Below are 26709 nucleotides of genomic sequence, written 5' to 3' on the forward strand. Positions count from 1 at the left end.
GGCACTCAACCCAGACCAACACCCAGCAGGCCCTCCGTCCACGGCAGTGAGTCATGCAGCAGCATTTTTCATTTCTGCAATGTGCCAAGCTCTTTATGATCTCTCCTTTTTGCCCTCTTCTTTTCCTATCTCCTACAGCTCCAATAAGACTAGACTGGAGCCTTCATACTCCACTCTCCAAAGCACCTACTATGTGCCAGGTACTTCAAGCACATGCCAGGTGCTTCACATGTGATCATTTATTTAATTCCTATGCCCATGCTCTGAAGCATTATTATTAGCCCCATTTTGTAGCTGAGAAAACTGAGGCACAGTAAAGCTAAGTCATTTTCCTAAAGTGGTGGTAAGTGGTGGGCTGAGACCTGAGCCCACGTTACTGACCATTTGCTGATCCTGCTTCGGGGTCAGGAAAGCATTTGCGGTCCCACCTGTCCTTTCTCACCAGCTGTGTCCTCGCCACCCCATGCTGCTTCTCCAAGTTAGAGAGGGTAATTCAGGGGCTGCAGACTCACACGTCTGTCAGGTACTCGGCAGTGAGGGAAGCCCCGGGTGGTTCTGCGGGTGGTGATGGGCAGCATGGCTCTTCCTCTGTGACTGTTGCCATATTGAAATACAGGCTCAATGTCCCCAGGCCTTTTGTTTTTTCAAGACAAATTGAAAATTGAGATTTTTTTTTTTAAATGTAAAATTTCCTAATTTTAAAATATTGCCTGTTTATTTTCATAACTAATTGGTGTGCAGCTCCTGCTCATTCTAGCCCTATATGAAGTACTGGGACACCATTCATTCATTCATTGATTCATTCATCCATCACTCAAACTTCCTTAGTCTGCCAGTCACATTTAGATCAAATGCAAACTCTCCCTTGGCCTGTGAGAGCCGGCATTATCCGTCCTCTGCCCACCTCTTTGCTTTTCAACCCCAGTCTCTCCCCTTACGTCCCTTCATCCACCCTGGCCTCTTTGTCATCCTCAAGCACAACACACTCGCACCTCAGCGACCCCCTCCCCCCACCATGTGCCCATAAGGGACTCAGACAGGTAAGTGGTCATTTCGTGATGGAGCCAGCATAGGAGGCTGTGGGATCTCAAAGGAGGGAACTAATCCAGACACACTTCCTGGAAGAGGCAACTGAGGCTAAGTTTTGAATAATGAATAAGAATTAGCCAGGTCAAAGCGTGATGGGAGTGGATGAGTGGCGTGACAGAGATGTTCCTGGCAGAGGAAACCCTGTGTGCAAAGGCTTGGAGGGCGGGGTGCATGGAGCATTTGTTTTGAAATTGCAGGTGGTTTGGTCAAGCCCAGGACGGGCAGAACTCACATCCAGTCTGTCTGGGTGCTGTGTACTTGTGTGTACTTGCTGGGATACCTTGGACAGACTATGTGATCTTTCTGTGTCTCCATTTTCTCATCCATGAATGGGGAGAATGTGAGTCCCAGCCTTATGGAGTTGTCATAAGGACCCCCTTCCAATAAGACACATACAGTTCTGAGCACAGGGGCAGGCACGCAGGGAGCACTAGCAAATGTCAGCTGTCGGTATTAGGAGAGCCTGGGGGTGCTGGTGACAGGGACAAGCTTCCTCTGGAAGCCAGAGGACACAGGGCAGAGGTGCAGTCAGATCTGCATTTCAGAAGGGTCCTCCAGCTGCTACGTGGAAAGTGTCTACGAGGGAAAGATTGGAGGCTACTCCAGAACCAGGTGGAGGTTGAGATGGACCCTGGAGGGAGAAGTTGGAGGCTGGAGATGAGGGGACTGAAGGGGCCTGGGCAGTATACAGCGGTTACGAAGGTAACTCTGGAGCCAGACAGCCTGGTACAAATCCCAACTTTGCCACTTACTCACTGTAGAATCTTGGCAGGCTCTAGAATTTTAACTCAGTTTCCTCATCTGTAAAGTGGGCATGACAATAGCACCGATGCTGTAGAGTTTCTGTGACTATGTGTGAATTAATCCATGAGAATTGCTCAGAACATCGTGGGTACTTAATTACCATCAGATCAACCAGAATTATCAATAAATATAAAGTTAATGGATGAAAGACAAGGATGCCAACACTATTTTTGCCTGAGACAAAGAGATCTTAAAGTGAGTCCCCTACCTTAGCAGCTTAGCTGTGTGGGAAGCCTTCAGCCAGGAGTTAGATGTTGTGGTAGGCACCCCCTCCCCAGTAGGTTAATTCACTGCTGATCTTCTAACAGGCCAGGCCGCCATCGCTGATATCAGAGAAAACATGAGCTGCCTGCTCTATACGGCTCACTGGTGGGGAAACGTAATCCAGTCCGCAGCTGATAGGGCGTGAGAGAAACTCAAGGGGAAAAGACACAGGATGGACACAAGTCTGCTTCCCTGACTTTTCCACTGAGCCTCCCTGGTTCAGGGGAGCAGACCTTGCCAGCCTCAAGCAAGGCACATGGAGCTGAGCTTGTGTCTTGAATTGTTGTGTGACCTCAGGAGATTTACTAAGCCTCTCTGAGCACCAGTTTTCTTGTCTATAAAGTGGGGGCTTTGTATATAAAGTCCCTTGGATCTCACGGAGGGCGCAGCTGTTAATGAATTGAAATTGCTCTAGAAATTGTAGTCATTAAGTGTAGGGGGTCAAACAGAACAGGCCTTGCACCTCAGCCTCACTATCGAGGTAGGACATGGGCAATTCACCAGACCAGAAGTGGCCACTTGCCTGAAGGAATAAATGAGGTGATAGATTGAAAAACTTAGCGCAGTAGGGGTTTGAGAAATGGTGACTGGGATCACTATTAAGTATGCTCCGGTGGGAGAGCCTACTGCATGCTTTAACGCAGAGACCCTGCTTTGGCTACAGCGTGGGGTTCTGGGGCCCGGGGGTGAAAGCTTTGAAACACCCTGAACACCTGAGCAAACAAGGTGGTTTGCAGGGATGGGGAAGTTGGAGGAAAAGAGGACAGCCATTTCTGAGAGTAGACTGTTGGTGTCGGGTTACAAAGACCATGCTGGGCCAAGTGTGAAGCCCCTGACCAGGGTGGGGTGGGTGTCTTAGGGGAACTAGGCACTTCCAGTTGGAAGAACTGTACTGTGCCCTCATAAATCAAATATAAAGGCCCTGAATCTTGATATCTGATTTATAAAGGGCTGACTATGAAACAGACAACCTTTTTTTTTTTTTTTTTTTTTTTGAGACAGAGTCTCACTGTGTTGCCCAGTCTGGGGTGCAGTGGCACGATCTCTGCTCACTGCAACCTCTACCTCCTGGGTTCAAGTGATTCTTCTGCCTCAGTCTCCTGAGTAGATGGGGCTACAGGTGCGTGTCACTCTTCCCAGCTAATTTTTGTATTTTTTTTTTTTTTTTTTTTGAGACGGAGTCTCGCTCTGTCACCCAGGCTGGAGTGCTGTGGCCGGATCTCAGCTCACTGCAAGCTCCGCCTCCCGGGTTCCCGCCATTCTCCTGCCTCAGCCTCCCGAGTAGCCGGGACTACAGGCGCCCGCCACCTCGCCTGGCTAGTTTTTTTTGTATTTTTTAGTAGAGACGGGGTTTCACCGTGTTAGCCAGGATGGTCTCGATCTCCTGACCTCGTGATCCGCCCGTCTCGGCCTCCCAAAGTGCTGGGATTACAGGCTTGAGCCACCGCGCCCGGCCAAATTTTTGTATTTTTAAAGGAGATGGGGTTTCACTATGTTGGCCAGGCTGGTCTGGAACTCCTGACCTCAAGTGATCTGCCTGCCTCAGCCTCCCAAAGTGCTGGGTTTATAGGTGTGAGCCACCATGTCTAGCAAAACAGATAACTTTTAACAGAGTATTTATGAAGCATTAATTCATCTGCCAGGAGTTTACTGAGGACCTGTGATGTGCTGACCAGGGTTTTAGGAGCTGGTATACAGCAGAGAATAAGACAGGGTCTGTGCCCTCAAGGAGCTAACATTCTATTGGGGTGATGATAACCACAACGTACACACCACCACCAACAACCAAACATCAAATAGGTAGGAGACTATGAGCTGGGAGTGTTCTGATGCAAACAAAGGCTGATGTAAGAGAGAGACCAAAGAAGCCTCATTAGACACATAGTGATCAGTAAATGCCTCTCTGCCAGTATGACAACTAATTTAATGACAAAGAAGGAGCTAGTGATGTAGAAGTCTGAGGTCAAAATACTGCAGCAGAAGAACAGAAAGTGCAAAGCCCTGAGGTAGGAGCAAGCTTGGCATATTTGAGGAACAGAGTGACCACTTCAGAGAAAAAGACAAGACATGGAACCAAAACCTGAAGACTCACATGGACGATTTTCATGGAAGAGGCACACACTGCTGGGAGAATAGAAAGGAGGAACATCTCATCTAGCCTAGGCAATCAGGGAGAGCTGCCTGGAGGAAGTAATATCTAATCCAGGACCTAAATGACAGGTAACAGAAGAGGAGATGAAGAGTTCTCCAGGCAGAGGGAACAGCATGTGCAAAGGCCTGGGGGTGGGTCAGAGCCTGATGCATTCATTAAGGGGATTGCAAGAAGCTGATGTGGTTGAAGCCCAGAGCTGAAGTGTGGGACTGCAGGAATGGGACTGAGGGTACCCTGACATTTAGGCAGAAGGGCCAGGCCTGACCCCACCCAATGGGTCTGTTCACAGAATTGATATTGCCAGGAAGAGCATTTCAGAATGGGAAGGAGGAATCAAAGAAGGAACTGGAGGCAGGCGGGGAGGCCAGCAGGGAGAGGGAGTGAAGGTGGAGCCGTGGCTGAGATCAGTGACAGTACTAGAGTGGGAGAGAAAAATTCTGGAGCTCTCACAAAGCCGAAAGGACTGATGTGGGACAGCCTGGGACACAGGGACAAAGACCTCGGAGAACTCAGAAAAGCATTTAACTAAGTATCTTCTGGCTTGGCAGGTGGCCAAAGTGGGTTTTGAAGTCTGAAAGACCCAGATCAAGTCGTGGCTTGTCCACTTCCTAGCTGTGTGCAACCACTTCCCTGCTCTGAGCCTCAACTTCCCCATCTGTTGAATGAAACTGGCACACAGCCCACATTGAAGAAGTATTGTGCAGATTGGAAGTGAATGTACAGGAAAGCTCTGGGTATACAGTAGGCGCTCATTCCCTTCCTTGACCCTTGGCTTTGGGCCTCCACTTTACCTCCTTGGGCCTGTTTTCTTGACTGTAGAATGGGAATCAGAATGCTTTGCAGTGCTGTGGGCAGGAGTTAAAGAGATGAATTTGTGGGCTCAGAACACAACCTGCAGAGGGGTGATCACAGATTTCATTATCTTCTCTTTCTTCCTCCCCAGCAGGAATTGCTGAGACAGGATGACCTGGCAGGGGCTGGTGCTGGCTGCCTGCCTCCTCGTGTTCCCCTCTGCCACAGCAGACTGCCTGTCGCGGTGCTCCTTGTGTGCGGTAAAGACCCAGGATGGGCCCAAACCCATCAACCCCCTGGTAGGTTTCAGGCAAGGTTCTTCAATGCCCAGGTCCTGGGGCCTGGGTGAGGGAGCCCAGAGAGGGGAGGTTGCAGGCCTTGGCAGCTGTGTGCTGTCCTGTAGATCCATCCCACCTGTGCAGGGTGGCGGGTGTCCTGCCCTGTAGATGGCCTGGACACCAGGGGCTGCTGTTTTCCATCTCCTATCCCCACTCCAGACCTCACCACCATGGGTTCACTCAGGCCACAACAAGAGACTCAAGTGTCCAGGGAGAGTGATGCCTGGCAACAGGGAGTGTCATTGCTGAGGTGGTGCTGACTTTGGCAGTCAGCAGCCCTAGATTGACTTTTTAGGGCTTCTTATTCTCGGACTGATGAGCACCTCCAAATCTAGACAGTTCCATGAGAGGAGCTGTCTCCACCACCCCTAAATGCAAAGATCTGGCTGACAGAATCAAAGCTTTGACCCCTCTCCTGGGCCTTAGCACCTCTTGGCCCCACCTTGTTGGCTTTGCTTTGAGTTAAGCTCCCCCACGTGTCTCTCCCATGACAGCAGAAAGGCTGGAATAGAGGTACCAAGGGAATGGGGACAGAACACAGACTTTGATTCTGCCCCTTTCTAGCTCCATGACCTCGGAACCCCCTCTCTAAGCCTAGGTTTCTTCATCTGCAAAATGGAGGTGATTCCATGAGATAGTGAAAGAAGTTATTTATTTATTTACTTTTTCTGAGACAGGGTCTCACTCAGTAGCTCACACTTGAGTGCAGTGGCGCAATGTCGGCTCACTGAAACCTCTGCCTCCCGAATTCAAATGATTCTCCTGCCTCAGCCTCCCGAGTAGCTGGGACTATGGGCACCCACCACCACACCTGGCTAATTTTTGTATTGTTAGTAGAGACAGGGGTTCACCATGTTGGCCAGGCTGGTCTTAGACTCTTGACCTCAAGTGATTTGCCCACCTCGGCCTCCCAAAGTGCTGGGATTACAGGCGTGGGCTATCACACCTGGCCAGAAGTTATTTATTTTGGTTTGTTTGAGACAGAGTCTTGCTCTGTTGCCCAGGCTAGAGTGCAGTGGCACTATCACAGCTCACTGCAACCTCCGCCTCCTGGGTTCAAGTGATTCTTGTACATCAGCCTCCCGAGCAGCTGAGACTGCAGGTGCACACCACCACACCCAGCTAATTTTTGTATTTTTAGTAGAGATGGGGTTTTGCCATGTCCACCAGGCTGGTCTCAAACTCCTGGTCTCAAGTGATCCGCCCGCCTTGGTCTCCCAAAGTGCTGGGATTACAGGTGTGAGCCACTGCACCTGGCAAAATAAGTTATTTAATACATAATTCTAGTCACTGAGAGATGCACACAATGGGCCATGCCCAATCTCAAAGAGCACCATGTTTAAGCATGATGACTCATGGCATTGGATGGCCTGGGTTCAAGTTTCAGTATTCTTTGCTATTGTCATCGTCATTATGATTGAATGCTCCCAATGGCCCTATGACGTGATACCATTGCCCCCCACCCCAAGCCTGATAAACCCTTCTGTGTCCTCTTGTGTATTCTCTGCCATTCTGCACTTCTCTGTCCTACTTTACCAAGAGTTAGCAGCGTGCTTCACACCTGCAGAAGCCTGGGAGAGAATTTGTATTTTTAATGGAGGTGGGGTTTCCTGTCTGGGAGTCAGACGTGGAAGGGGAAGGGTGAGCACACAGAACACTCCGGGAAGATCTTACTTCCAATTCTGGCAATTGCCACCCACAGCCATGTGTCCTGGGTCTAAAGCCATTTCACCTCTCCAAGTCTGTCTTCTCTTTCTCACAGGCACAAAGTCCCCTACCTTTATGCACCACCAGGAGTATGAACATGGGTAGCCCATGGCTTAGCAGTGGTGCTTATTTTTATTTTGTCAGACACTGGACAGGGGAGCCTAGGGCAGAGCAGTGCATGTGTTTTAATCATTTGCCACTGTGATCTTTTTGGGTCTTTTACAGATTTGCTCCCTGCAATGCCAGGCTGCCCTGCTGCCCTCTGATGAATGGGAGAGATGCCAGAACTTTCTGTCTTTTTTCACCCCCTCCACCCTTGGGCTCAATGACAAGGGGGACTTGGGGAGCAAGTCGGTTGGGGAAGGGCCCTACAGTGAGCTGGCCAAGCTCTCTGGGTCCTTCCTGAAGGAGCTGGAGAAAAGCAAGTTTCTCCCAAGTATCTCAACAGAGAACACTCTGAGCAAGACCTTGGAGGAGAAGCTCAGGGGTCTCTCTGGTGGGTTTGGGGAGGGAGCAGAGTCTGAGCTGATGAGGGATGCCCAGCTGAACAATGGTGCCATGGAGACTGGCACACTCGATTTCACTGAGGAGGACCCCAAGGAGCAGGTCAAACGCTATGGGGGCTTTTTGCGCAAATACCCCAAGAGGAGCTCAGAGGTGGCTGGGGAGGGGGATGGTGATAGCATGGGCCACGAGGACCTGTACAAACGCTATGGGGGCTTCTTGCGGCGCATTCGTCCCAAGCTCAAGTGGGACAACCAGAAGCGCTATGGCGGTTTTCTCCGGCGCCAGTTCAAGGTGGTGACTCGGTCTCAGGAAGATCCGAATGCTTACTCTGGAGAGCTTTTTGATGCATAAGCACCTCTCATCATGGAGTAGAGTCAGGAGCATCCCCTGACACCTTTTCAGGTTGGAGTGCACTCATTCATCCTCTTGTATGTGCCCCTTCCCCATGCTCAGCTCAGCACTGTGTACAAAATATCTAAGCCCAGCCTGCTCTCTCCTGCCTGGGAGTACGGGATTTCTCTGGGGTCTGTGATGGGGAAGGGTGGATGTCCCTTCCCCACAACAGGCTTAATGCTTGGCTCAGATGCCTAAACTCTAAAACTACCAGCAGCAGCAGCAGCAGCAGCAGCAGCAGCTTGTGATCTCAGTCCTTCCAACCTGTTCTCGTGACTCCTCAATTCCAGGGAACCAGAGCGACCTGTTCTTTGTACCTGTAGGTCTAGGATCTCCAAACTTAACCAATCACATGCCCCTCTCAGAAGAAATATGAGCATGCTCCCTCATGCAGATAGTATACGCATCATAAACAAAGAGTAGAGCTTTAACATAAGATAAATAATCATACACAGAAATCCTGACATTATATTCCCAAATCTCAAAAGATCTCCTGTGCACCCCACTTTGGGGACTATGCTTTAGGTACATTGCCTTATATTGGATCAGGAACCCTTACAGCAGAGGGTCCAGTCTTCTAGTGGGTTTAATGTTTAGTTAGTGTACTCTGAGTCTTCATTGTTCAGAAAAGAACCTCTTGAAGAACTGACTTCCTGAACTCCCAGTCATGTTGGTACTCCTTACAGAAGCGAGTGAAAACCCCTTTAGGAAATGATTGAGAGCAGCCTCTTGAATGCTTAAATGATCAAGGAGGGAGCAAGGCAAACCAATTTGTTCTGTGCAACAAACTCAAAATGTGGACCAGTTCCCTCAGCCCTCATTAAACTAATTAAACTGATCGGTATCATGCTTCTACTCCATGGTGAACTGAAGCAGAGTCAAGTTGATGAAGTTAAGCACGACCATGTTCTTGAGCAGCTGAATTGGCTGCCAAGAGTCCAAGCCATCTGGCCCAACATATGCACTGGGCATTGGGTAAGGGACTCCAGAAGCAGCAGCTAGAAAGAGAAAAAGGCTCTCTTCAGTCCCCATGATGCTTCTTTCCTCTTAATGTCTCAAAATAAAACCAGAAAGAGGAATAAAATGATTAAGTGCTTGAGGCCAAATGAGTTCCCTTGATTCAAATAACCCTGATTCATAGACAGAGACGTCCCGATGTCTTGGTTTCAATCAAAGCCCTCTCTCTCTGTCTCTCTCTCTTTTGCTCTCTCATTCCCAGGCACTCTTTTTTGGTTTGTGGGTCCAGGAGATGGGACTGGATAGGAGAGGAAACAGGCTTGAGTTTGGATAATTTGTGTAAGATGCTGCTGAACACATCTCGTCATGTGCAGTCCCCAGGTATCTGATGATGTTCTGAAATGGATAGATTGTTTCAGAGTTATTTTGTGTGCTTTAAAAAAATCCCATTTATGCAATTTACTTGGAATTTGCTTAGTCTTTAATAGGCCTGTGTAATTTCCTGCTCCTCCAGTACAATAAATAAAAGAAAGATGTTGATGACTTGGTGGGTGTGTGTATACATGCACGTGCACATGTGTGTGAGCCTCAGTCCTCAGAGAGAAAAAAAATTGCAGAAAAGAGTGCTGGAAATAAAGAAGAGTTACACACACACACACACACACACACACACACACACACACACACACACACATATCCAGGTTGGAAAACCAAGTGTGGGATAACAGAAAGAGCAAAAACTGTGGAGTGTCACAGCTTTAAATTGGAACATTGGATCTGTGCGACCTTGAGTAAGCCATTTGGTTTCTCTCAGCCTTAGTTCCTGCCTCCATAAAATAAAGACTAATAGTGCCAATTTTGTAGAGTCGCTGTGAGGATTAGATGAGCTCATATATGCAAAGATCCTGGTACACAGTAGGTGCTCAGTAAGTGAGTTTTCTTTCCTACGTTGTCTTAAGGGACAGTGACAAAGCTTGAGCCTTGAGCACCACAATGAGGAGAGTGGGGAGAGGTGCTGCAGAGGGAATCTGCATCCCACATAATTCCCATGGGCTGTTTTCTATGCTGGATGACCAGGACAGGAGATAGACACATGTTCCTAGACAAGGATGAGTGAATTAAGGATGGAGGATGCTCTAGCCCTTGGGTGGCATAATGTCCTTTACTAAAATGACATTTTACATTAAATGTTGTCAATGAGATGTCTTTAAATAGGATGAATGTGAGATTTAATGGCTACAGACCTCATGGGTTCCATTTGGACATTGGCTTTCTGAGTGACTTCATAGAAAATGCAGAGTGAGGAAGCTCTCATTCATTCTCTCATTCATTCAACAAACTCTTAATTAAAGGTCTACTGTGTTTGGCAGGCCTTTTGCTAGGTGGTGGAAGTACAGAAAAATGAAATGGACAAGATGTCTTCTGTTATGGAACTAACAGTCTAGTAGGGGAGACAAACACAGGGACAAAAATATAAGTCAAACATTTAAAATAATGGTAATTGTTGGGAAATAGTTGGGATGTGGAGATAAAGGATAACAAGGGTAGAGGAGAAACCTCCCTAGGGTATTTAGGAAATCCTTCTCTGAGGACTGTGTCATTCTTCATATTCATAGGCTTATCAAGATGGAAGGAACCTAAGGCTTGGGTTCATCTTATCCATCCACCTACCCTGTGCCAAAATTGACACATTGATAGGAAACTTTAATCTGCTTGAATACTTTTGTTGATTTGTATTTCACAACATATTCCTATTCCTCAATGATTCAGTGTTGGAAAGTTCCATCTTCATGTTAGGTTGAAGTTCAGGTTTCTGTTATTTTTACCCACTGAGTCCCGATCCTGTTGTCACTAGCCTGGGAGATTCTCCAGGGAAGAACTGTCTGCCACTTGAAAACAAATGACTCCTAACTCTCTCAAATGGGTTAAACAAAGAGACTACAACAACAAAACCCAAGTAATTTGTTGGATCACATAAATTTAAAAATCCAGGGATATTTAGCTTCAGATAGAGTTTGATCAAGGGACTCAATAAGGACATCACGATCTCTGCATCCCTAGGCTCTCTTCTCTTCTGTGTTGGGTTCATTCTAAGGTTCTGTGTGCTTTTAAGATGACTGGCAGAAACTCTGGGTTATACCTGCATGCTATTTTTACTGCGATCTCAATCAAAGTTTCATGATATCTCATTGGCTTCAATTGGGTCATGTGTCCCATCCTGTGCTCATGCCAATCACTGTGGACAGATGGATGTGATGCTCTGTTTGGTCAGAACTGAATCATATGGACACTACTGGAGCCAGGAATGGATTCGACCCCACTCGAAATAGTGGGGAAGGAAGTGGGTTGTTCTCAAGAGGAAAATGGAGCATGGATCCCAGTAGGAGAGCAAACGAATGCTAGACCTCCTAGGGTATGGAGTCGGAATATGTTGTGGAATCCAAGTCAACAAAAGTGTTCAAGCAGATTAAAGTTTATTATCAATACATCAATTTTGACACAGCATAGGTGGATGCCAATGAGTAAGGCGAACTGGTGGGGGTTGGGGCCCACTGGAGAGTATATGCTGTGGCAAATGTGGCCCTAGAGTGGCAAAACCTTCTCTGATTTCCAAGAGATTGCAGAGATCTCAGTATGCATATGACATCTCTGTTTTTCAATCTCTAGGCAGGTAATTTTTTTAAAGTACTGAGTAAGACAACATGTTTAGGATAAGACACATCACCCTCTCACATTATTTTGTGAGTTCTTTCTAAATCTTTTTTTTATGAAAAATACTCTTTTTTCATTTTTAGTACTTTTCCCCTTATGCTACGGACTGCAGAACACTGTTGTTCTGGACTTTCTTTTCCGGACTGATTTCATTTGGTCAAGGAAGCACGTCTGCATAGGATGGAAAAAGCATGGTAGGAGCCACAGAGAACTGGGTTCAGATTCTGCTTCCCTGGGTGACTCTGAGCAAGCCCCTGAATGCCACTGTGCCTCAGTTTGCAGTCTGTCAAATGGAGAGAAAAATAGTGATTTCACTGGATTCAGTAATGTATTCAGTAATATGAAGTGCACTTGATACATAAGAGTTTATGACTCCTAACTATCTCAAATGGGTTTAACAAATAAACAACAACAATAAAATCCCAAGTAATTTGTTGGTTCACATAAATGAAAAACCGAGGCATATTTAGCTTCAGGTAGAGTTTGATCAAGGGACTCAGTAAGGACATCACAATCTCTGCATCCCTAGGCTCTCTTCTTCTCTGTGTTGGGTTCATTCTAAGGCTCCATATGCTTTTAAGATGACTGGCAGAAGCTTTGTTTATACCCGCAAGCTATTTTTGCATTGTTGCTCCCTCTTAAAGGTGTGTGCCTCTGATTGTGGTATTTCTGATGTCACCTGAGTGAGGCACACACCTGTTGAAGGGACAAAATTATGCTGGTGGTAAGAAAAGCGTGAAATTAAAATTTTTTAATAGAGCTGTAACATACGTGCTATAAAAGTGTACTTATCTTAAGTGTGGCACTCAAAGGAGTCTTGCATTTGCATACACCTGTGTGGTCACCACTCAGATCACACTATAGAACATTTCCAGCACCCAGAGGGCTCAAGGAGATCATTTTAATAGGCTGTTTGTGGGGGATGTGGAGCAAGCCAGAGTTAGAATTGGAATAAAAACATTGAGGGCCTTGTGGATTACTGGTTCTTTGTCCATGCTACAAAGGCCACTGTGCAGTGATCACAGAGCAGGCATTGGTTAAGGGATGCCAACATCCCGGTAACCTTAAAAGAGCACGTTACTAATAAGCACACGGTTTCCACGACAACGCCATACACCATCACTAGCGAGGAAAGTCTTGTCATAATGATCATGACAATCATTATGATCCCTCGGATTTGGATCCCCCCGCCCCCACCCCCAGCTCCAAGCCCTTCACACAAATGAGCCCGGCCATGGGGCTTGTCTGTTAATTAAAGGCCACAAAGTGAAAACAACAAAAATCCCCACGACAGTGTCAGGAACAATGGTTCCCTAATAGATGTCATCTCGGCATTCTTGATTCATGTGCTGGCTCCATGTCGCCTCCCATTAGCTATGCAGATTTATAACAAAGATTTATAATCACTCCTCTAATATGTAAATCTGCATCTATGTTGCATTCCCCCACGATTTGGCTCATCTCTGTCTAACTTACACCAAGCCCCATTATTCTTTATTCCCAGGGCTCCCCTCATCCTTCATCACCTTTGACAGGAAGTGTGCCTTCTGAAAATGTGCATCTGTCTCAGTCTTAAACCCCAGTTACACCTGGTGAGCCCCTACAGGCCTGTCCTCAGGTTTGGGAAATCAGAAAGTGTTTTCTGGTTATTGTAAGATCCATGCTCTGTCTGGACTTGAAGAAGGAGCACTGGAGTTAGAGTCTCACCTGGGAGTGTGAGGATAGTCCCAGCTCTGCTAACCAGTCACTGGAGGTGGGCTGTGGCCTCCCCCAAAGAGTTTTCTCTTTGGTAGAGAAAATGATGGTGAAATATGGTAAGATCTTTTGTCCTTTCAGGAGCTGACACACAACACCTGCTCTGTACCTGTCAGTCCGTCAACTAAGCAACAAGGCCTCAGTTGCCTCATCCCAAAATGGGGATGATGGTTTCTGCCCTGATGAACAGAAGGAGGTCATGTGAGAAGACACAGGGATAGTGTCTGGCCCAAAGTTGTTGCATAGTCAGTGTTCATGCCCTCCCCTCCCATATTCCTCCAATCTTTGATAAACATTTACTAAGCCGCTGTTGTGTGCCCTGCGCTGGGCTAGCGGCAGGAGATTCAGCAGTGATTAAGCAAAATCTGTACTTCCTGGGGCTCATTTTCTAACAGGGAGACCAGTTGCCTACAGATGAACCAGGGTCTCCAGCTTGCAGGCGCTTGCTTGTGCTGTGAAGGGAAATACAGCGTGAGGGATGCAAGTGACAGGGGCAGTGAGGCTATCACTCAGAGAGGGCACAAGGCTCTCTGGCAGGTGACATTTGACCAGAGATGTGCAGCAGGTAAGCCTGTGGGTGTCTGGGTGAGGGAGTGAGGGAAATAGCCTCCCAGGAACAGGGAACAGCAAATGCAAAGACCTCGAGAAGGATTTGTGGCTGTTTGTGTACAGAAGAGTCAGGAGCTACGGCAGCAAGTCAGAGCAGAGGGTGGGAAACAGGGTGCAGAAGTGGAAGAGATCAGATAGTGGAGGGCGTCCCGCACCTTGCACCGTCCCGCTTTACACTGTCACCCCGTGTGACTGTGGAGCTGCTTTTTTACTCTCAAAGTATCCTGGTTTGGATAATGTATAGTATTGATGCTTCACTTATGGGCCATGGATATTGACTTTTGACCTCTGGCGAGATGGGAGCCACTGGAGGATTTTCAGCACAGGAGGGGCCTGATCTGACCCAGATTTAAAGGGACTGTGCTGGTCGTTGTATAAAGAGCAGGCTGCAGGGAGCTCGAGGGAACGTTCTGCGTCCCTGTCTGCGAATGGCACTCTCCAAAGTGAACGTGAGAGACAGAGGTACCAGGAGTGACTTGGGAGCTTTTCTTTCTTGAGATCAAAGCCCCAGTCACAGTGTTCTCCCCTTAATATGCAGCCACAGGCATCAGGACTCTCAGACACTGCCAGTGGTAGTGGTGGATGGCATTTAAGACACTAGTCTGCAGAAGCCGGCCTGGAGCCCTCCTCTCCCCATTCCCGTCTCAGCCTTGAAAAATGTAGCCTCGTAGTTTGAGTTTTTGGGGAGAAAAATCTCTGAATTGGGGCTTGCTTTACATAAAATGCAGATCATTAGAAAGTGTATAAATCAAAGTTTGGCAAATCGAATTGTATTTTAATCCACTGGGGAATGTTGCTATTCAATGTCCTCACTGATTTTACAGATTGCGACAGTATCTCTTGTCCATTTAGGAACATCGGTAAAACCCAGAAAAGTATCAAGAAGGTTCCCATGAAATTGATCAACAGTCAGAAGTTCAGATAAGATCATTTACGGAGCCCCTGCCCAGGCCAAGGCACCGTGAGGATTAACGCATTAATGGGGATAAATTGGAGATGAGCACATGACCTCTGTGCTCAAGGAGTTTGCAGTTCAGCAGGAAGACCTTGCAGAGCAAATAACTATGGAAAATAAAAAGAGTTACTTTGGGAAGACTAAACAGCAAAGGTTGCTGCAGGTGTCAGGAGCGGAGACCTGGCCTGGCAAGGGTTGAGGATTCCTGAGGAGGTGACTGAGACCTGCGGAGGGGCAGGACAGAGCTGGGGTGAGTGGGGGTGAGCGCAGGGAGGACTTTGGTGGCTGGGCAGAGACACTGCAGGGAGCTTGATCACACAAGACCTCTAGGCCGTGGCCATGATATGTGGACTTTGTTTCAGGAACAAAAGAATGATGTGGAGAAGTTCAAGAGAAGTGGCATGGTCAGGTGTGTCGAATAAGAGTTTTCTAGAACAAGCTGAGGTATACATATTTATACATCAGTCTCCAACAAAGAAAACAAATATCGCCCTTGATCTCACCTCTCAGAGTTAGCTCTGATTAATATTTTAACATCTATTCTCCCAGGGTGGTTCCTCTGTGTGTCTCCGAACACTGGATGATATGCCTTTCTTGTTTAACATTATAAGGTCTTAAGCATTTTTATGCATTCATTGTAAGTGTCAATTATAAATCTGCATAATCATAATAGTTCACAAACTGGATATACCATAGTTTACTTCAGCATTTCCTAATGAACATGATGGTTTGCCTAGAATGTTCCGAGGTTTTGCCTTTCCTCCGGTGTCATTATTAATAGCACCTCATTCACTTTTGGAAGAGTTCTGGATGAAAAATTATATGGTCACCCTTCCTATGGGAAAAACATTTGAGTTGCTTTCATTGTTATTACTATTATTATTGCATCATAAATAACTCTGTGATAAATATATTTCAGCTTGAAAACCAAATAATCACGTCATTGCTCCAAAGACTCTTAGAATTCATGTCGTGTTTCTTAAACTTCAGACGTGCAATCTGCCACAGCCGACACTATCTTTTAACATTTTTCTTCAATTCGACTTACTTTTTTAAAACCATGAATGAGCTGATTTAAGAAGGAAGCTTAATGTTATTACCATGAATGGAAAACCAGTATCATATTCCATTAATAGAAGTGGCATAACAATGAATTCAAGCAACAATTCAAGGAACAATACCATGAGGAACCAGCTGTAAGCCGAAGTCTGGTAGGGACAGGACAAAAGGAAGCTTTGCAAGCATTAGAGGGGTGTTAAAGACTTACTAGTCTCAGAGCCTTTCTCTTTAGTAGAATTGGAAGGCTTTAAAGAGCATTGAAAGCTTCCTCCCTCTGGGGTCCCAGGTGGCAGGTCTGGACCCAACATCACCCGAGGGAGTTGTATGTGTTAACAGCTAAGGTAGCCTCAGATCAGGACAGCCTCTATGCAGCACAGTAATGAGCTTGGAATTTACTCCTGCATTTTAAGCGTGAGAGTGGCACAGTTTTACCCCCTTACCACGTAACAAACGCTGCCCAGGCTCCAAGCCCTGGGCTATCAACTGATGCATCAAGTCACTCTCTAGGAGATGAAACAGGAATAAGCAAAGAAAACCCCACTGTAAGTGTGTATGCATTAAGGGCTGTAAGAGCATTAAGGGCTGTAAGAGCTTTAATTTTTTTAAAAAATTAATAGGCCAGGCGCGGTGGTTCACGCCTGCAATCCCAGCACTTTGGGAGGCCGAGGTGGGCAGATCATTTGAAGTCAAGAGTTCGAAACCAGCCTGGCCAACAAGGCGAAACCCCATCTCTACTAAAAGTACAAAAATTTAGCCGGGCGTGGTGGCAGGCACCTGGAATCCCAGCTATTCAGGAGGTTTAGGCAGGAGAATTGCTTGAATCTGAGAGGCGGAGGTTGCAGTGAGCCAAGATCATGCCATTGCACTCCAGCCTAGGCGACAGGAGTGAGACTCTGTCTCTAAAAAATAAAATAAAAAATAAAATAAAATAAAATGAAACAAAACAAAGCAAAACAAAACAAAACAATAGACTTAATGTTTTTTTTTTTTTCTTCAAGAATGAATCACACTCTGTCACCCAATCTAGGTGCAGTGGCGCAATCTCGGCTCACTGCAACCTCCTCCTTCTGAGTTCAAGTGATTCTTCTACCTTAGCCTCCCAAGTGGTTGGGATTATAGGCGCAGGCCACCATGCTTGGCTAATTTTTGTATTTTTAGTAGAGATGGGGTTTCACCATGTTGGCCAGACTGGTCTCAAACTCCTGACTTCAGGTGATCCAACCGCCTCAGCCTCCCAAAGTGCTGGGATTACAGGCGTGAGCCACTACACCCGGCCCATTTTTTAGTTTTGTGTTTACAGAAAACTCGAATGAAAGTTCAGCCAATCCCCATACATCTCTTCACTTCCTCCCAACACCTGCAGTTTTCTTTGTTATTAACATCTTGCATTAGTGTGGAACATTTGTTACAATTGATGAGCCAATATTGATGCAGTTACTAGAGTTCACTCTTTGTACCGTATATTCTGTAAGTTTTGAGAAAAACCCGTAATGACATGGATATATCATTACAGTAACACACAGAATAATATTAAAATACTAGTCCCACTAATATATAATATATAAATATGTTTTATGTATAATATGTAATATAATATATAAATAAAAGTCCCAGTGTCCTAAAAACCCTCTGTGTTTTGCCTATTCATCCCTCCCTCTCAAACCCTTGGAAACCACTGATCTTTGTACTGTCATAGTTTTGCCTTTTCCACGACGTCTTATAGTTGGAGTCACACAGTATGTAGTATTTTCAGATTGGCTTCTTTCACTTAGCAATGTGCATTTAAGTTCCTCCATGTCTTTTTGTGGCTTGATAGCTCATTTCTTTTTAGCGCTGAATAATATTCTGTTGATGGATATTGCACAGTTCATCCATTCACCTACTGAAGGACATCTTGGTTGCTTCCAAGTTTTGGCAATTATGAAGAAAGCTGCTACAAACATTCATGTGTGGGTTTTTGTGTGGACATAAGTTTTCAGCTAAGAACTATTTATTAAAGTTATAATTTCATTATGTTGTTTTTATTACTTTTGATGGGGTTGGCTGCTCTTCTGATGATTTAGTTAGGGAAAACTTCTCTGGGGAGATGACATTTAAAATAAGACCTAGTCGGGCGTGGTGGCTCATGCCTGTAATCTCAACACTTTTGGAGGCCGATGTGGGCGGATCACGAGGTCAGGAGATCGAGACCATCCTGGCTAACATGGTGAAACCCCGTCTCTACTAAAAGTACAAAAAATTAGCCAGGCGTGGTGGTAGCAGGCTCCCAGCTACTTGGGAGGCTGAGGCAAGAGAGCCGTTTGAACCTGGGAGGCAGAGGTTGCAGCGAGCCGAGATCACGTCACTGCACTACAGCCTGGGTGACAGAGCAAGACTCTATCTCAAAATAAAATAAAATAATAAAATAAAATAAAATAAAATAAAATAAAATAAAATAAAATAAAGTAAGACCTGAAGAATGGGGAAGGAGTGGCCATGAAAGAGCTGAGGGGAAGACACCCCAGGCAGAGAGAAGAGCAAGAGCAAGGGCTCAGAGGTGGGAGCACTGCTGGCCTGCAGACCCTCAGAAGGTCAGTGAGGCTGGTGAGGACTGTAGGAGGTGAGAGGCGAGCAGGACCTAAGGCCACAGTGAGCATCTGCGATTTTGTTGCCAATGTTCAGGAAGCCATTCGGGGCCTTAGCAGGGAGTGAGGGGGCTGAGAACTGCAAGGTGTTTGTAGACAGAGTCTCAGAGACCTCCCAATAACCCTGCTAGGTTGGTAAACTGTCTCCATCTTGCAGATAAGAAAACAGAGGCTTGGGGCAGGAGAAGGCTCTCATTCTCTATCTAACTTGACTTAAGGGATGTTATAGCTCAGAGCTCAGAAAGGGAGAGATGCAGAAACCAAAAGGAAGCCTCTAAGTATCTATCCGAGTTCAGCCTGAGCAGACAGCAAGGGCAAGAAACAGCTTCAGAATTCAATTAAGCAATAAGGAGATTAGCAAAGGAAGCCAGCTTTGACCTCCTGGGCAGGAGGAGAGCAAGGTGGGGGTGTTGGGGGGGTGTTGGGGGGAGGTGGGGGGAACTCTGGTCTCAGATCAGACAGAAGAATTAGGTAATGGTATGGCCAGAATCTAATTGCCCACAAGATACCAACCTCTTTAGAGGAAATGGAGTCCCTTGTTGTCATAGCAACCAATTGAAAAAAAAAAAAAGGGCTCAGCACATCCATCAGCAGCAAGAGAGAATCACCCTGGCCACTGAGGTATCACATCAAAGCAAAAATCTCTGGTCCAGAGGTGCATGTGTGCATCAGGATTCCGTTCACCCAAGACCCAAAACCATCATGCCTTAAACAAGATCAAAGTTTCTTTCTCATGAAAAAGTCAGAGGTGGGCAGCACAGGGCTGGATTTTATTTAGCTTTCACTGCTTCAACAAACCACCTTGAAACTTAGTGGCTGAAAACAACAATTCACACTTCATATTTTGCACACTGGTGAACTTCCCCTGTGGGTTTCTCCTGGGCTGCCTCCTGAAACTGCAGGAAACTGGAAGGTGGCCTGGGCAGAAGGGTCCTACATGGGCTTACTCCAGTGCCGGCAGCTGATGTTCCTGGCTGGAGACTCTCATCTTCTGGGAGGCGAGGCTGGCTTTCTCACACGGGAGTGTCAGGCTCCAAAAGTCACCCAATGTCAATTTTGCCACACGGAGGTGGGAGTGCAGTGCTGGGTTGATTCAGGGACACATCCAGATTCAAGGGAGGGAAACAAACTTTGTCTCTTGATGGGAAGAGGGCAAAGTCACATTGCCAGGAAGCACTGGGATGGCAGGGATCTTCCCAAACAATCTCTCACAGGTTGAAGTGGATGTTCTGTTCATGAAGTTGTCAGAATCCCAGAATTCTTCTAACCCATCACACCACCCACCCTAAAGAGGGACCCTGGACCTCCAGGTCCAAGACAGTGACTGGAATCCAAGCATTCCACCTGTGTTAGGCTGTTCTTACATTGCTACAAAGAAATACCTGATACTGGGTAATTTATAAAGAAAGCAGTTTAATTGGCTTATGGTTCTGTGGGCCATACAGGAAGCATAGTGCTGGCATCTGCTTGGCTTCTAGGGAGGCCTCAGGAAGCTTACAACCATGGTGGAACGTGAAGGAGGAGCAGGCACATCACAGAGCAAAAGCAGGAGCAAGAGAGAGAAAGGGGTCGGGGGAGGTGCCACACACACTTTTCAATGACCAGATCTCATGTGAACTCAGTGAGAGCTCACTCACCACCAAGGGGATGGCCCAAACCACTCACAAGGGATCCACCCTTATGATCCAAACACCTCCCACCAGGCCACATCTCTAACATTGGAGATTACAACTCAACATGAAATGTGGACAGGGCAAAATCCAAACTGTATCAATGCCTGTGGTCCAGGTGGCAAGATGGAGGAACAAATAAAAAAGAGGAGGAAAGGACATACACGCCAGCTGTCTTTTCAGACAGTTTTCTGGAAGTTGCTACATAACATTTCTGCTTATCTCACTGGCCAGATCTGAGTCACATGGCCACACTTAGATGCAAAGAGGCTGGCAAATGCCATCTTTATCCTAGGTGGCCAACTGGCCCATTTAGAGTCTGAGGTTCTATTTCTAAGGAGGCAGGGGAGCATGGATATCGGGGATCCAGCAGTTTCTGCCACAATATGAAACCTTTGCCCCTGAGGTAGTACAATGTACTGAAAGATGTCACCCCAATTACCTTAAAATGGAAAACTTTTCCATCACTGGGCAGATATCTTTTAACCTCACAAAGATTTAGAAGTTAAACTCATATTATTGTGTAGTTGGTATTTAAAGTATTCATAACATTGAAGAGGGTTTTTTTGCATATTAGAGTATGAACAAATTAGCCTTGTGACTCCTATTTAAAATGTGTAATTGAGTTTAGACTTGTGATTCTTCTGTTCAGAAGCACACGAATCTTTTTATACTAAATTTATAAATGACTCCAGAATGTGTAAGAGATCTTGAGATTCACTATTGTATAAGTTTTTAAATTAGATTTTCCAAAGTGGTTTAAGTACTTTGGAAAGTTTTGCTTGTCAGGTCAGGCAATGAGAGTGTTTAAAAAAGGAAATTGAATATGTTAAATTAGTAAGTCCTGTGTAAAATGTTGAAGATAATTTAATTAAGCAAGTTTGCAATTGGGACGGATCGTTTAACCGAGTGAGTCGATTGACCATTAATCAAAAGCCCCTTGAAACTGACTGCATAGAAATCAAATAATAAGTTTTGTAAAGTGAATGACTAGGATTTTTTTTTAAAGCTACTATATTACATTGAATATTAAGTAACAAATACTTGCAAGAAACCTTTTCTGCAACCAAAAAAATCCCTTCCACACTGACATTCCCGAGATCACTCAGGAGCTAAGTTGGGGTTTAGGGGTAACCCCCAAAGTCCTTGCTTGTCTGCTAACTACATGGTAACTGCCAGTCTGGGTAGGGAACATTAAGGGTATGGAATCGGCAGGACAAGGCACCTGACTGGATTGGGAGACAGAAAGAGGAAAAGCATCGAGAATGAGCTTGGTGCAGTTTGGGCACAGGTGTGTATGCAGAGAGCACCAGCAGGCCTTGGGAACTCCTAAAGGATCCCCACCATATCATCTCATCAGCTCTCTCATCTCAACCTCCCAAAGTTACACATTGATCTTCACTGGAGATTTTCTTTTGGAGAAGGAGGTCCTAGCACACTCTCATGAAAGAGTTGGGGCTGACACTGAGGAACCCTGGGGAGCCCTGGAAGACAGAGTGTCTCTGAGAGCTACCTCCATGCTCTCTGCCTAAGGGACGGATCCTCAACGTAACCACAATCCGAAAACAATCATTGCTAACATTTGGGGTGGATGCTATGGGAGCCACACCCCGGCCCCTGATTCTGGCTGTCGTACCCCTCCCCACTCCAGATCTGGGGGTGCAAAAGACCAGTCGCTCACCTCGTGGTAGTGCAGTGCCCGCTCCAGAGCTCCCCTGGGAGCAGGCTGAAGCTAGTGCACAGCTGAGACCACTTTCTTGCTTGGCAACATGCTGCGGAATGCTCTGCTGGCTGCCAGGGAAACTGGTCTGAGGGTCAGGCTCCCTCCTTCACCCTCAACTTCCTTCCCTTCTTGGACAGCCACCTCTGCAGGCCCTCAGTGTTTGTGGAGTGAATAACTTGGGTTACACAAAGCCCTGGCACATAGTAGACCCTCAGTGCAGTCCCCTTTGACTTCCCAGAGGTCCAGAGTTTTCAGAGAGATCCCGGGACGTCTCAAGCAACATCTTGTTCCTCAATAGTGACCTTGCTCTAGCCTTCAGGGCTGCACCTGGACTTCAGGGAGTCCTCATGGGGCAGGAGATCCCTGGCCCCGCCTTCTGGGCCGGTGCGCGAAGATGCTGCATGCACAGGAGGTGGCGGCCGCGAGGCGGGTGGGCGGCAGCCGCATGTCTCTGATCTGGGAGCGCCCCCTCGTGGCGAGATGAGCAATGCACGTTGAGGGAGGATTTCCCTACCGTCCAGGTGGTCTTAACGGTTCGAACTCAAGGAGACAAGAGAGGCGCTCAGGGATCATCTAATATAAACGGGCGGTCGTTAGCATTAAGATGAGAAATCTTGGTGCTTCCTATTAAAATATGTTGTTGTGCAGTGCGGTTTTTCCTCTTAGCCTGCAAATGATTAAGCAATTTCCTCACTGCAAAGAAAGGGAAATATGGTTTGCCCCAGCTTTCATCGGAACCAGTGGAGAGTGAGCTTGGATAGTGGTGTTCAGAAATCTAAGCCTCACTCGAGTAGAAAGCACTTTTGCTTCCTCCACCTATCCCATGTTTTCTCCATTTAAAATTAAAAACGAAGATAAAAACAGGCCCGAAGTATTTTGTCTACCTAGCTCTGCCTGAAGCTCTGGAGGAAATTTTCAATAATGATGATGATGATAAAAGCAAAAAAGTAAACTATAAATGTTGAGAGCTCTCAACTAAGGTTGGAACGTCTGAGAGGAAGAGCTTTTCATGAGCCCAGAACTCGTAAAGAAAACGTTATTCGTGGCACTCGCTGAAGGTGGTAAGGCCAATTTAGGGGTCCCTGGCGATAGGTATAGGGATGGCTGCAATAGGGTCTCACGATGGGGAGAGAGCTGGGACTCAGTTCTGACTCCAACAGGGACAAGTGAGAATTTATATCCAAGGAGCAGGGCGGGGGTCCGTGGATGGAAAATTACTAAGAGGAAACCTCAGGGATTTTCTGGCTAAACTAACGTGATAGGATTATGGCTGAAGGCAGGCCAAGCTGATCAGATATCCACTGTGGTCGGATACCAAGAGTGGGGATTTTTGCTAAACTGATTTAGCAGGATTCTTGCTCCAGCTGGAGTCTACAAGGACAGAGAGGTCGCCTAGGCAAGTGGAGGATTCAGAGGAGACAGACTAGTTTGTGTCAAAGGAGAGAGTCTTTGTCTCCTTTGACCAAGCCCTGGGAGGTGCTATGGGTGAAATTCAGCTGCTCAGATGTGCAAATGAGAAAGTGTGCTTCTGTGAGAGAAGAGACATGGTATGGGCTTTATCCAGAAGGGATTTCAGGTAGTACAAAAAGAGTTGGGGGACCAGAGTGAATGAACACTTGTTGAGCCCTTATTGTTGCCATGTGGCTCTTATTATTGTGTCAGAGGCATTGGAACAGGAGTGACTCCATCTTGAATAGGGGCTGGGTAAAATAAGACTGAGACCTACTGGGCTGCATTCCCAGGAGATCAGACAATCTTAGTCACAGGATGAGATAGGAAGTCGGCAGGACTAGTATCACAAGATACAGGTCACAAGACCCTGCTGATAAAACAGGATGTGGGAAACAAAACAAAACAAAACAAAACAAAAAACCACTGGCCAAAACCCACTGAAACCAAGATGGTGATGAAAGTGACCTCTGGTCATCCTCACTGCTCATTATGTGCTAATTATAATGCATTAACATGCTAAAAGACACTCCCACCAGCTCCGTTACAATTTACAAATGTCACGGCAATGTCAGGAAGTTACCCTATATGGTCTAAAGCAGGAAGGAACCCTCAGTTCTGGAAATTGCCCACCCCTTTCCTGGAGCACTCTTGAATAATCCACCCCTTGTTTAGCATGTAATCAAGAAATAACTATAAGTATACTCAGTTGAGCAGCTCACACCACTGCTCTGCTTATGCTTTACTTTCCTAATAAACTCGCTTCCACTTTACTCTATGAACTTCCCCTGAATTCTTTCCTGTGTGAGGTCCAAGAACCCCCTCTTGAGGTCTGGATCAGGACCCCTTTCTGGTAACAATGACATCTTTATCTTAGCCTTGACAAATAAAGGCAATTTTTCCATTTTACAGATAGAGAAACAGGCTCAGAGAAGAAAGGGGCTGAGCTCAGAGTGACATCATTGAAAAGCAAAGGGCTAGGATTAGAAACCAGGCTCCTAATATCAACCTCAGTGTTTGCCACAGCACTGGGTCAATGGGTCTACCAACATTCATTCATCCATTGATTTATTCATCAAATGTTTATTGAATACCTACTATGCACCAGATACAGTTACAAATACTGGGGATACAGCCACGTCCACAACTGGCTAAAGAAATTAGGGCTACAAATATTGCTGGGTGGGAAGGCTCAGATTACCAACGATATTTCTTTACTAACTACTTTCGTTTATCGGCTCATTCATCAATCCATTTATTTTTTTGTCTTATTTTAGGCAAAGATTTTACTGACTCATTTATTCATCCATTCTCTCAGTCACTTATTTTCTTATTTACTTATTCATCCATCCACTCAAACATTGATTCACTTGCTCATTCATTCTTTTGATCATTTATTTATTTATTCACCTGCTCATTATTTGTTCATTCTCCTACTCCATCAATCATTTACTCATTCCTTCACTAATTCATACTCTCATGTGTCTGTAAATCTCTCCATCCATCCATCCTTCCGTCCTCCTATACATGCATCAATCCCTCATGAATCCATCCATTCCTCTGTCCACCCATATCTCCCTGTCTTCTTTCTTTCCTTCCTTCTATTTCTTCCTCCCTTCTTCTTTTCTACCTCCCTTCCTTCTTTCTTTCTTTCCATCTATTGGATCCTCCAATCACTCCTCCATCAATCCCTCCCTTCTTCCCACCATCCACCCCTACATTGCCTGTCCATTCTTTCAGGCCTCATGCTGACCCTGAAAATTAAGAAATAATACAACCCATTTCCAATTTCCAAGGCACGCACCGTCTAGTAGTGGTGAGTGACAAGAAGAAAGGGCACCATATCACTGTGATTAGAAATGTGACAAGAAGGTAGGGGAGGGTGGCACAGAGGAACCCTAAGTCACCCAAGGGCTGGGAAATCCAGGCTGAGTCCTAAGGGAAAAATTAGCCAAATTGAGTAGGATGGAGGCAGTAGGAGTTTCAGGCAGAGGGAATCACATATATACATACTTGGAGGCAGAGTGGGCACAGCGTGCCTGGGGACAGGCAAGTGTGGCTAGAGTTTAGGAAGGGCAGGGAGGCAGTGGAGAGATCACGCCCACTACTCTCCCAGGCATTGCTTCCTGAGATTCTTAGCTTTGTGTATTGTGAGGATGGCCACATTTGGTGCTCTGTCTATCCCAGTCACCCTCTGGCCTCCTCTATCAGCTTGAGAGGGCAGTCCCATAGGATTGCAAGAAATCCAGGCTACCCATAGTGTTGTGGGTAACAGGGCCCACCTCTCTCCATCACTGTCAGAGCCAGTGGTGAAGAGAACACTGCCCCCCCCCCAGCCCTCCCCTTTGTCTGTGGTGATACCCTGGGCTGTGATACCCCCACAGAAACATCTTCTAGATCTGCTCCAGCACAGCCCTCCCCAGCTTCCACGCCTCCCCCATGTCTGATGGGTTTCCAGGCCCTGCCCTTTCACCTCTTCATCACCTCCTCCTTGTCAGCCAGACAGATATTTACCTAACTCTGACCCCCATTATGCCAGCCTCTCCCTACCAGCCCTGTCTCTTACCTCTCTGCCTCTAGCGGCTTCCTCTAGACCCCACATGCCCATTCCTCTGCCTCCAGAGTAGCCTCTCTGAAGCTCTGATATCCTCATGCCATCCACCTGCATAAAATCCTTTAAGGACACCTTGTTCCAGGCCAGGGGGTCAAGTCCAAACTCCTTGGCCAGGTATTCGGGTTCTTTATCATCTGGCACATGCTATTTCTCCAGGTTTGCCTGGCTCTTACCTCCTCACGTGTCCTATCCATGAAGACCAGAGCCCCAGACATTCCCAACACATCCCACTTCTACTCACCTTTGCCACCTTGTAACTGTTGGACCTTTGCCTGTGGTGGCTTTCCCTGCCTTGTCACCTCAGAAGACTCTTGCTCATCCTTCAAAACCCGGTTGGGTGCATCCATCAGACCTTGTCAGGATTGCTATTTTACCAGTCATCACAGTTCATTGCATGTCTGTCTGTCTCCCTTCACTAGACTGCAAGCCGCTGGGAGGCACAAGACTTTTCACAGTCTTCACTGCTTTCTCAGTGTCTAAAACAGTGCCTGACACACAGAAGGTACTCACTCAATCAGCATTCTATGGACAAATGA

At 46.5% G+C, this 26709-nt stretch overlaps 1 protein-coding gene and 1 long non-coding RNA gene across 5 annotated transcripts in view; one reads left to right on the forward strand and one right to left on the reverse strand.

Annotated features, from left to right (window-relative positions):
- PDYN (prodynorphin) overlaps positions 1 to 9546 on the forward strand; it is a 123247-nt gene extending 113701 nt beyond the window's left edge. For 2 of the 4 annotated variants that reach the window (XM_065522907.2, XM_005568529.4), the window contains exons 3-4: positions 5253 to 5400; positions 7372 to 9546. In XM_065522907.2, coding sequence (XP_065378979.1) covers positions 5272 to 5400; positions 7372 to 8004 — 762 coding nt within the window. In that variant the 5' untranslated portion in view covers positions 5253 to 5271 and the 3' untranslated portion in view covers positions 8005 to 9546. The remainder of the gene's footprint in view (positions 1 to 5252; positions 5401 to 7371) is intronic. The other 2 variants (XM_065522909.2, XM_005568530.4) reach the window with 1 other exon arrangement.
- Positions 1 to 26709, reverse strand: part of LOC102137596 (uncharacterized) — a 60499-nt gene that overhangs the window by 20001 nt on the left and 13789 nt on the right. Inside the window, exon 3 of the long non-coding RNA XR_010578591.1 lies at positions 22069 to 22803. This is a non-coding gene — a long non-coding RNA (uncharacterized lncRNA). The remainder of the gene's footprint in view (positions 1 to 22068; positions 22804 to 26709) is intronic.

Source organism: Macaca fascicularis, chromosome 10 (assembly GCF_037993035.2).
Source record: "Macaca fascicularis isolate 582-1 chromosome 10, T2T-MFA8v1.1".
Taxonomy (NCBI): Eukaryota; Metazoa; Chordata; class Mammalia; order Primates; family Cercopithecidae; genus Macaca; species Macaca fascicularis.